The sequence below is a fragment of the Geotrypetes seraphini genome, chromosome 9 (assembly GCF_902459505.1).
Source record: "Geotrypetes seraphini chromosome 9, aGeoSer1.1, whole genome shotgun sequence".
NCBI lineage: Eukaryota > Metazoa > Chordata > Amphibia > Gymnophiona > Dermophiidae > Geotrypetes > Geotrypetes seraphini.
Genome location: NC_047092.1, coordinates 83931405 through 83943588, shown reverse-complemented (window position 1 = coordinate 83943588; position 12184 = coordinate 83931405). Strand labels below are relative to the sequence as shown.

At 42.9% G+C, this 12184-nt stretch overlaps 1 protein-coding gene across 1 annotated transcript in view; it reads right to left on the bottom strand.

Annotated features, from left to right (window-relative positions):
- Nucleotides 1-12184, bottom strand: part of DGKI (diacylglycerol kinase iota) — a 1086779-nt gene that overhangs the window by 172619 nt on the left and 901976 nt on the right. The window contains exon 23 of the mRNA XM_033957757.1: nucleotides 11168-11247. Within this exon, the coding sequence (XP_033813648.1) occupies nucleotides 11168-11247 (80 nt within the window). The remainder of the gene's footprint in view (nucleotides 1-11167; nucleotides 11248-12184) is intronic.

Below are 12184 nucleotides of genomic sequence, written 5' to 3'. Positions count from 1 at the left end.
TTTTGTGCGTTGGGTCTAGTTTGTAAAGATGAGTCTTCAATAACTTTAGGGGCTGTAAGGTGTTTTAAAATAGTATAGAGAGCAGATGAGTTTTTTGCACTTGTTATTTTGTTTGAGTAGTATGTTGTTTTGGCTACATTTATTTTATTTTGATAATACTGCATCTGTTGTTTATACTTGATTAAATTTTGTCTTGATTTAGTATGTCTCCATTTCCGTTCTTGAGATCTAAGTTGTTTTTTGATTAGTAAAAGTTCATCAGTAAACCAGGGGTTATTCTTTTTTTTGTTGTTGTTGATAGTTTTCTTGCGTATTGGGGCTAGTGTTTCTATCAGATGTTCTGTTGCGTTGCGCCAAGATTTGATTTGCTCATTTGTTGAGAGAAGACTGAACTCTTCAATTTTAATGTTAAAGGATGCGGCAATCGATGAGATTTCAATTTTGTTATAATCTCGGTAAGTAATCGTTTTTGAAATGGCAGTATTCTTATTAGATTTGAGATAGTAATTTGTGGTGATTAAAAAATGGTCTGACCAAGGAACCGGGGTTATGGTGGATTTTGTAAAAGTATCTTTTTGATAAGTAGAGGTAAGAATCATATCTAAAGTATGCCCTGCAGTGTGTGTAGGATCTTTAATTAGAGTAGAAAGATTTAAGTTTGAGATTAATTCGGAGAATTCTATTGTAAAAGAATTGTCTATATTATCCAAATGAATGTTAAAATCCCCTAATATTATCGTATTTGATGATAGAGAATTAAAATCAAATAATAGCGATTGCAAAGAGTCAAATATTTCCCTTCCCATGGGGGGGGGGGTATATAAAAGCAATAAATCAGTTTGTGGGGAAGTATTTATATTAAAGTGTAAAAATTCAATCAAAGCACCTGTTGGGGATTGGTCTACTTTAAGTAGTAAAGAGTGTTTAAAAAATACTGCTGGCCTCCTCCCTTCTTCCCTGTATGATGGTTATAAATGTATGAAAATCCTAACGGACAAGCATAAGAGAGATAAGCTTCCTCTCCCATAGTTAGCCATGTTTCTGTTAAACAAAGGATATCTAAATTATATTGTGTATTGTATCTTTGATAATGTGAAATTTACTTTTAATTGATACTTTTAATAGTATTTATTAATCCTATGTTTGTACTATTAGAATGGGTAGTAATTGGGTTAGTTAAAGGAATTTCGGAGTATTGAGGAGGTCGAGACGATGAGGACTCACCCCTTTTTGTTGATCTATTACCCCAGAAAACTGGTATCCGATGCAATGAGTCCTCCATAAAATCTTGATTTGGGAGTAGATGAAGGAGACTTAAAGTGAGCAGGAAGAAGAAAAGTTTGATGGGTGAAAATCTGATTGTGGAAGCGCATCAAGGCCACACACAAAGAAGCGCATCAAGGAGCAGGACCTACTCCTTGTTTGTGCTCCTTTGGCGCGTACCGAAGGCGCGCCCCGCAAAGGAGGTCAATTTAAGCGACATGTACCGGAAATCAGCTGGTAGCGGTCTTAGCAAGGATTAACCTGAATCGGAAGTGAGCTGGTAGCCGATCTGTTCGTAATCCCCTTCTTAATCATTCACAACATTCTATTTGCCCTTTTCACCACCACCGCCGCGCATTGCACAGACGGCTTCATTGACTTGTCAACCAGTACTCCCAAGTCTCTTTCCTGGGGGGTCTCTCCAAGTACTGCACCGGACATCCTGTATTCGTGTATAAGATTTTTATTACCGACATGCATCACCTTACACTTATCCACGTTAAACCTCATTTGCCATATTGTAGCCCATTTCTCAAGCATGTTTATGTCATGTTGCAGGTCTTCGTAATACTCCTACATCTTCACTACTCTGAATAACTTCATATTGTCTGCAAATTTAATCACCTCACTCGTCATACCAATTTCCAGATCGTTTATAAATATGTTGAAAGCATGGGTCCAAGCACCGAACCCTGAAGCACTCCATTCGTGATGCTTTTCCAGTCCGAGTATTGTCCATTTACCCCCACTCTCTGTTTCCTAACCACCAACCAGTTTTTAATCCACATGAGTATTTCAGCCTTGATTCCATGGCTCGCAATTTTTTGAAGTAGTCATTCATATGGAACCTTGTCAAACGCCTTCTGAAAATCCAGATATACAATGTTGACCAGCTTGTCCTTGTCTATCTGCCTGTTTACTCCCTCAAAGAAGTGCAGCAAGTTCGTCAAGCAAGATCTCCCCTTTGCTGAAACCGTGCTAGCTGGTCCTCATCATAAGAACATAAGAACATAAGCATTACCTCTGCCGGGTCAGACCAGCGGTCCATCGTGACCAGCAGTCCACTCCCTCGGCGGCCCCCCAGGTCCATGACCTGTAAGTGATCCTTTACCTAAAACGTGTAACCCCTATTAATTTAATGTCCTGTAAAGTTACCCTCTATCTGTATCCTTCAATCCCCTTCACCTTCAGGAAGTCATCCAATCCCTTTTTGAAACCTAATATTGTACTCTGTCCTATCACTTCTCCTGGGAGCGCATTCCCGGTGTCCACCACCCTCTGAGTGAAGAACTTCCTAGCATTCGTTTTGAATCTGTCTCCTTTCAATTTTTCTGAATGCCCTCTTGTTTTTGTTGTCCTCGCTAGTCTGAAGAATCTGTCCCTCTCCACCTTCTCTATGCCTTTCATGATCTTATAAGTCTCTATCATGTCCCCTCTAAGTCTCCGCTTTTCCAGGGTAAAGAGCCCCAGCTTCTCCAGCCTTTCAGCATACAAAAGGTTTTCCATGCCTTTTATCATTCTAGTCGTTCTTCTCTGGACCCTCTTAAGGTACGGCGACCAGTATTGGACGCAGTATTCCAGATGCGGGCACACCATCGCTCGGTACAGTGGTAGGATAACTTCCTTTGTTCTGGTAGTGATACCCTTTTTGATAATGCCCAACATTCTATTTGCTTTCTTTGAGGCCGCTGCACATTGCGCCGCCGGCTTCATTGTTTTATCCACCAATACCCCTAAGTCTTTTTCTAGGTTGCCTTCCCCCAGTACCCTCCCTCCCATCGTGTAGCTGTACATCGGGTTCCTTTTCCCTATATAAAAGACTTTACATTTCTCTACATTGAAGCTCATCTGCCATCTTTCTGCCCACTCGCTCAGTTTGTTCAGGTCTCTTTGTAGATCTTTGCATTCCTCTACAGTTCTGACCCTACTGGGGAGTTTTGTGTCTTCCGCAAATTTTATAACTTCGCACTTCGTCCCTGTTTCCAGGTCATTTATGAATATATTGAACAGCAGCAGTCCCAACACTGACCCCTGTGGAACACCACTTGTGACCCCTTTCCTGTCAGAGTAGTGTCCCTTTACTCCTACCCTGTTTCCTGTCCGCCATCTGTGCACATCCCCTACCACCCTGTGGCTCCAAAGTTTTCTTAGTAGGTGCTCATGAGGTACTTTGTCGAAGGCTTTTTGGAAATTCAGATATACAATGTCTATGGAGTCACCCTTGTCCAATTGTCGCTTATCCCCTCAAAGAAATGAAGTAGGTTCATTTGGCATGATCTTCCTTTACAGAAACCATGCTGGCTTGTTCTCATCAGATTATTTTTTTCTAAATGCTCATTTATACTTTCCTTGATTAATGATTCGGCCATCTTCCCCGGAACTGATGTTAGGCTCACCGGTCTGTAGTTCCCTGGGTCACCTCTCGATCCTTTTTTGAAGATAGAAACATAGAAAAATGACAGCAGAAAAGGGCCAAAGCCCATCAAGTCTGCCCACTCTATTGACCCTTCTCCTTGATTTTGCTCACCACCCCCTGCCCTTACCTCATTAGAGATCCCACATGAATATCCCATTTATTTTTTAAATCTGACACGCTGTTGGCCTCAATCACCTGTCGTGGGAGTTCATTCCAATGATCGACCACCCTCTCAGTGAAGAAATACTTTCTGGAGTCACCATGAAATTTCCCTCCCCTGATTTTCAGCGGATGTCCTCTGGTGGAAGAAGGTCCTATAAGACGGAAGATATCCTCTTCCACCTCGATACGACCCGTGATATATTTAAATGTCTTGATCATGTCCCCTCTCTCTCTTCGTTCTTCAAGTGAGTACAGCTGCAATTTATTCAGCCTTACGGAAGATCTTTGAGCCCCGAGACCATCCTGGTGGCCATCTGCTGAACTGACTCCATTCTCAGCACATCTTTCCGGTAATGTGGTCTCCAGAATTGAACACAATATTCCAAATGAGGTCTCACCATGGATCTGTACAGTGGCATTATGACCTCTGGCATCCTGCTGATAAAACCTCTACGGATACAACCCATCATTTGCCTTGCCTTAGAGGAAGCCTTTTCCACTTGATTGGCAGTTTTCATGTCATCACTAATGATTACTCCTAAATCCCGTTCTTCCGTGGTCCTAACTAAGGTCTCACCATTTAACGTGTAAGTCCTGCACAAATTTATTTTACCCAGGTGCATCACTTTGCATTTTTTAGCATTGAAGTTAAGCTGCCAAGTCGATGACCATTGTTCTAATAGTAGTAGGTCCTGTGTCATATTGTCAGGCATAGTGCTTTTACCTACTATGTTGCACAGTTTGGCGTCGTCGGCGAACAATGATATTTTTCCTCTGAGCCCTTGGGTCATATCACTTATGAATATGTTGAATAGGATTGGACCCAAGACCGAGTCCTGTGGTACTCCACTGGTCACATTCGATGTTTTGGATGGGGTACCATTTACCATCACTCTCTGAAGTCTACCGCTCAGCCAATCCTTAACCCATGCAGCTAGTGTTTCCCCTAATCCCAGCGATTTCAACTTGTTCAATAACCTACGGTGAGGGACGCTGTCAAAAGCTTTGCTGAAGTCCAAATACACTACGTCCAGGGACTCCCCGGCATCCAGTTGTCTTGTTACCCAGTCGAAGAAGCTAATCAGATTTGATTGGCAGGACCTGCCTTTGGTAAATCCATGTTGATGGGGATCACGTAGATCTTCTTCATCCAAGATTGTATCAAGTTTCTGTTTGATCAGTGTTTCCATGAGTTTGCATACTATGGATGTGAGACTTACCGGTCTGTAATTCGCCGTCTCTGTCCTGCAGCCCTTTTTGTGGAGTGGAATAACGTTAGCTATTTTCCAGTCCAAGGGGACTCTTCCCGTGCTTAGGGAGAGATTGAAGAGCACAGATAATGGTTCCGCCAGGACTTCCCTCAGCTCTCTGAGCACCCTGGGGTGTAGGTTGTCTGGTCCCATGGCTTTGTTTACTTTGAGTCTTGAAAGTTCGCAGTAGACGCTACTGGGCGTAAACTGGAAGTCTTGAAACGGGTCTTTCTGGCTTTCCCTTGTCCGTAAAAGTGGATCGGATCCTGGCTCCTCACAGGTGAAAACTGAGCAGAAGTATTCATTTAGTAGTTCGGCCTTAGTGGAATCCGATTCTGCATAATTCCCGTCCGATTTCCTGAGTCGTTCTATCCCATCTTTGTTTCTTTTCCTGTCACTAATATACCTAAAGACGGATTTATCCCCTTTCTTAATGTTCCGCGCTAGATTCTCCTCTATTCGGAACTTGACCTCTCTGACTGCCTTCTTGACAGCTTTAGACCTGTCCTGATAGTCTTCTTTTGCCTCCTGCTTTCCTAAATGTTTGTAGGCAATAAATGCTTTTTTCTTCTCCTTAATGAGGTCCGAAATTTCAGTACTGAACCACTGGGGTCTTTTGTTTCTCCGACTTTTGCTGACCGTTTTTGCGTAGCGATTTGTTGCTTCATGCAGGGTGGTGTAATATTTGCTATGCTCCAGTCCTCCAGGATTGCCCCTGTTTTCAAGGATAGGTTACAAATCTGCCGTAGTAACTCTGCTGTTTCATCCCTGAGCTCTTTCAATACTCTTGGATGGATCCCGTCTGGGCCCGGAGATTTGTCAGTTTTTAATCTACCTATCTGCTTGAGATTTGTCAGGTTTTAATCTATCTATCTGCTTGAGTACGTCTTCGAGGCTTACCTCCATGCATGATAATTTTCCCTCTTGATCCCCCTTGAAGATATTTTCCGGTTCCGGTTGGATGTGTCTTCTCTTGTAAAGACCGACGAGAAGAACATGTTTAGTCTGTCAGCCTCCTCTTTTTCCTCCTTCACCATTCCCTTCCTATATCCCTCATCCAGAAGTCCCACCTCCTCCCTCGCCGGCTGCTTTCCTTTCACATATCAGAAGAATGGTTTAAAATTTCGTGCTTCCTCGGCTAGTCTCTCTTTGTATTCTTTCTTTGCTTTCCTGACCACTCGGTGACATTCTTTTTGTTGCTTTCTGTGCTCTATCCAATTTTCTTTGGTTTTGTCCTTTTTCCATTCCGAAATGATCTTTTCTTGTTTCCTATCACTATCTTTACTTCATTGGTCATCCATGCCGGGTCTTTCATTTGATTCTTTTTGCATCCTTTTCTAAATCTGGGTGTATAGAGGTTTTGCGCCTCGTTTACCATGTCTTTGAATAAGGCCCAGGCTTGCTCCACAATCTGCACTTTCTTGGAGCTGTTTTTGAGTTTTTTCCTCACCATTTGTCTTATGTCATCATAGTTCCCTTTCTTGAAGTTAAACGTTGTTGCATTGGTTTTCTTTCCCTTTGGTAATCCTACTTCCACTTTGAACTGGATCATGTTGTGGTCACTGTTACCTAATGGTCCCACTACTTCCATTTCCTTTGCGGGTCCCTTCAGCCCGTTGAGGATTAGATCCAGAATCACTGGCCCTCTCGTTGGTTCCTTGACAAGTTGTTCCATGAAGCAGTCCCACACACCTCCAGGAACTCCGTTTCCTTTGTACATTTTGAAATTCCAAGACTCCAGTTTATCCCAGGATAGTTGAAATCTCCCATAACTATGGTGTTAGTGTTCTTGCATTCCCGCCTCAACTCGGCTTCCATTTCTGTATCATTTGCTTCAGTTTGCCCCGGTGGATGGTAGTACAGTCCCATCTTTATCTCGGTTCCGTTTATTCCTGGTATTTTAACCCAGTGATTCCAGTTGGTCATTGATCGCTGCTGTGTCCATACTGGTCAAGTGAATGGTATCCTTAATCACTGCTGTTGAGGTGATCAGTGATGCGGTCCTTTATCAGTGCCTCTACCATCTTTCCCGGTACTGAGGTCAGACTCAGCAGTCTATAGTTTCCCGGATCTCCCTTCGAACATTTCTTGAAGATTGGCGTGACATTCACCAATTTCCAGTCTTCCGGAATCCTTCCCAATTTGATCGACAGATTGGCTATTAGTTGAAATAGTTCAGCTATAGCCCCTTTCAGTTCCTTGATTACCCTCGGATGGATGCCATCCAATCCCGTGGATTTATCATTTTTGAGCCTATCAATCTGCCTGCATACCTCTTCTAGACTGACCATCAAACCTGTCAGATTCCTATCGTTTCCTGCATATAGCCTGTCGGCTTCCGGTGTGTGTTCAGTTTGTCTGTGACTGAGTTCAAAGAAGCGTGGGATGAACACAGAGGATCTAGAATCAGAAAATAATATTAAAAATTGAACTATGGCCAGTACTGGGCAGACTTGCACAGTCTGTATCTGTATATGGCCATTTGGTGGAGGATGGGCTGGGGTGGCCATTTGGTCTGTGTCTGTATATGGCCATTTGGCGGAGGATGGGCTGGGGAGGGCTTCAATGGCCGGGAGGGTGTAGATGGGCTGGAGTAGGTTTTAATGGAGATTTCGGCAGTAAGAACCCAAGCACAATACCGGGTAGAACTTTGGATTCTTGCCCAGAAATAGCTAAGAAGAAAAAATAAAAAAAAATTTAAATTGAATCAGGTTGGGCAGACTGGATGGACCATTCGGGTCTTCATCTACCGTCATCTACTATGTTTTATATGTTACTTTATAATACAAACATCCCAACTTAAAGATTAATTGAGCCTCGACCGGAAGCCAGTGCAGTTCAATGTAATAAATTGTTACATGGTCAAACTTCCTCAGACGGTAAATCAATCTTACCACCGTATTCTGCACCAAGGTCAATCTAGCTAGATTTTTTTTGGTGCTTTTCAAATAGACTATATTACAATAGTCCAATAGGTCCAAAAGTATTGAGCAAGAATTTTGAAAGCAGCAGTCTCAAGATAGGGTCTAATAGTACATAACTTCCATAAAGTGTAGTATCCTTTCTGGACTACTGTGTCAATCTGATTCTACATAGTTAGACTTTGGTCAAGAATGACCCCAAGTATTTTAATTGTAGGATTTAATGTATAAGATACTGAGTTATCACAATTAGAACTAGTTTGACAGTTTCAATGCAATGCCAATTTAGTCTTATATGTTGACGCTGTGTCTGGAGGCAAGAAAATAAACGGTGGGTAATGGATCAAAGTCATGATGGGTCACAAAAAATGTCTCTCTGTTAGCTCTGATCCTCTGTACAGGAGCCAACAGGAGCAACATTCTTCCACTCATGTTTTTTCCCACCATCAATGATTCCAAGTGACCAATCAGCACCTTTGGTACAGTACAATACCCACCTACACACCATTAAACAGAGATAACCAGTTACAAACACACAGACAATTGCAGTGGCGTAGCCAGACAGCCAATTTTGGGCAGACCTGAGCCTATAGTGGGCACCCCTTTCTCTTTTCCCACGCAGCCCATGCAGCTTCTCACTTTCTGTCCCTCCCCCCCCCCCCCCCCCCCCACCAAGCGCACTATTGATCCTTGCCTGACCCACACCTCTGGAGCTGGGACTGCAGTGGAAGGGAGTCACCCTTCCCTAGACGCAGAGTACTGGGCTGCATGGGCTGCTGTGAGTGGGACTGTCACTGCAGCCTGGCCCAGGCACAGTACCTGAGTCACTGTGTCAAGCTCTTTCATGGCCTGCACTGCATGGCAACTGTCAGGCCATTATTTCCCATAAGCTTGCCATGCTGCTATGGCAGAGCCTGAGCATGCCTGAGCTGAGATTGGGCGGGTAGGGCCCACCCACCCAGGCCCACCTGAAGTTATGCCCCTGGACAGTGGTAGATGGACACAACAGTTTGAGTGCAGGCTGAGGGAATTGGGGGGAGGGGAATTACAGGTGTTTAGAGTTTGGAGAGGATGTTTGGTAGTATGGGGTAATATGGAGCAGAATGGAATTTACTTCAGAAGGTTAGATAAAAGTTCAAAGGTGGATAGTCAGAGAAAGGGTGAGAGAAGCCAACCAGAATTACAAAGCAACTGCCTACACTCCAAGTCAAAAAGAACATTGCCTTTTCCATTTAGTCGTCTTTTAAAGATCATGTACATTTGAGTATGTCAGTTTGATATCATCTATAGGCACACTTTTTATGGAATATGTCCTGCTCACTCTGTTGCTTGTCCCTCCCAGCACTCACCCAGCTCTGCCCTAAGCATGCACTCTTTCATGGTACATATATGTAAATCAAAATATATATAGGCTACTGCCAGAGTCACAAATCCATATACCGTTCATTAAATTGAATTAAAAGGTTTATGATGGATCTCAAGTGCTCGCAGTCATACTGCTAATTGAACAAGTCACGGCATATAACTGTCTTGCGAGCTATCATTGGTCATTTAAACTCTTTATTATAATATTCAATTTAATGTATATGGAAATTTTTATTTTTATACTTTTTCTTTTTATACCATTCACTATAGTTATTCTACTTTGATTTTCTCCTTATGTCATTATCGTTATAGTACTTAGCTCAGGAGTAGTATGACTTGCGAGCACTTGAGATCCATCATAAACCTTTTAATTCAATTTAATGAACGGTATATGGATTTTTGGCTCTGGCAGTAGCCTATATATATTTTGGTGACAAGAGTTCGGTGCATAAGATTTTTTGAAGGAGCATATATGTAAATGCCATGGTGCACATGTAATGCCTATAATGTTGATATACAGTAGGTGCCATAATATTGATGCTGCAAGCAAATGGGGTGTGTAACATTTTATAGAACTGGCTCTTTATATTGTTAATGTAAAAATAATGGGGCTCATAATCGAAAGAGAAAAGCGTCCAAAACCCGGCCTAAGTCGGCACTTGGACGAACATTTCTCAAAAACGTCCAAGTGCCGATAATAAAAACGGGTTTTGGACGTATTTCTAAATGACCTAGGCCTTCATAGTGTCGCTCAACGTCCAAAGCTAAACGGGGCATTTCGGGAGGCATGTCGAGGGCGGGAGTTGGGTGGGACGTGGGCTGGCTTAGATTTAGTCGTACAGCATGTAAAACCGAAAGTTTTTACAACAGAGATTAGACGGAACTTGGACGTTGTGACTTAGACCATGTAAAACATGGTCTAAGTCACAAAAACCCACCTACACTCACCAGATAAGCACTTCAAACACACAACACAGACCCCCACACATTACCCCAGTGATCATCAACCCCCCCATAAAAATTTTATTCACAACTTTAAATTTCAGCCACCTGGCCACCTGGCATAGGAAAGCCTAATCGTCCAGCCCAGAGGCAGCTTAAGTCATCTTGGGGGTAGGTTAGGGACCCATAGAGAGGAGGACCCATGCCCATAAGCCCCTGTAATCACTGCATTGATACTTAAACATGTGCACTCCCCTATACACCCCCAAAACCCTTTTTTACTGGCATATAAGTGGCTCCTGCAGCCATAAGGGCTATTGGGGTGGTAGATAAGTGGGTCTAGGGAATTCTGGAGGTGGTTTGGGGGCTCACTGTGACCTATAAGGGAGTTGTAGGGAGGAGAAGCCATGGCACCCTTTTTGTGAAGTTCACAGCAGTGCCCTGTAAGGTACCCCACTATTTAGGTGGCATGTCTGGGTGTTCAATCCATCACTTTGCAGACCCTTCCCACGTCCAAACAGGGCTTGTCCTAGGCATTTTGGACTTGGACGGAAAGTTGGACGGAAATGTGGTATAAAGATGGATGATTTAGCGGCTTGGACGATCAGATCGGCAGGACAATTAGACGATTTTCAAAAGTAAAACAATTTGGATGTCTCTTTCGAAAATGTGTCTTAGGCTCTTTTTAACTTTGGACGACTTGTGAGATGGACGTAAACGGACTTAGACATCCCTTTCGATTATGCCCCTCAATGCCTCTGTGAATCAGGTCCTAAATATTTAGCAGAATTTTTAACAAAACCTTCATCCTTTCCCATGTCAGCAAACCATAGCTCAAGTTTCTTCACCTCCTGTAGTCGATCAATGTGAATCCGACAGGTCTCCAGATCGCAATCCCCTCGCACGACTATAATTCCCAGAGGAATGGCTGAGGAAACAAACAGAATTTGCTCTTTTTTATAGGTTGTCATTTATGATTACAATGACAATATGCACTTTCCTTAAAGAAAAAGAAATACAGTACTTCTACAGAAATATGAAAACATTGTTAATCATGTAACATAGTAACATAGTAGATGACGGCAGATAAAGACCCGAATGATCCATCCAGTCTGCCCAACCTGATTCAATTTAAATTTTTTTTAAAAAATTTTTTCTTCTTAGCTATTTCTGGGCAAGAATCCAAAGCTTTACCCGGTACTGTGCTTGGATTCCAACTGCCGAAATCTCTGTTAAGACTTACTCCAGCCCATCTACACCCTCCCAGCCATTGAAGCCCTCCCCAGCCCATCCTCCACCAAAATGCCATACACAGACACAGACCGTGCAAGTCTGCCCAGTACTGGCCTAGTTCAATATTTAATATTATTTTCTGATTCTAAATCTTCTGTGTTCATCCCACGCTTCTTTGAACTCAGTTACAGTTTTACTCTCCACCACCTCTCTCGGGAGCGCATTCCAGGCATCCACTACCCTCTCCATAAAGTAGAATTTCCTAACATTGCCCCTGAATCTACCACCCCTCAACATCAAATTATGTCCTCTGGTTTTACCATTTTCCTTTCTCAAGTATTTGAACGTCTGAATCATATCTCCCCTGTCTCTCCTTTCCTCTAGGGTATACATATTCAGGGCTTCCAGTCTCTCCTCATACGTCTTCTGGCGCAAGCCTCCTATCATTTTCGTCGCCCTCCTCTGGACTGCCTCAAGTCTTCTTACATCTTTCGCCAGATACGGTCTCCAAAATTGAACACAATACTCCAAGTGAGGCCTTACCAATGACCTGTACAGGGGCATGTAGAATTTGACTACTAAAAATTTCCTATGAGCACAGAATGGAATATCCCATCTTTAATTTAAGTGAT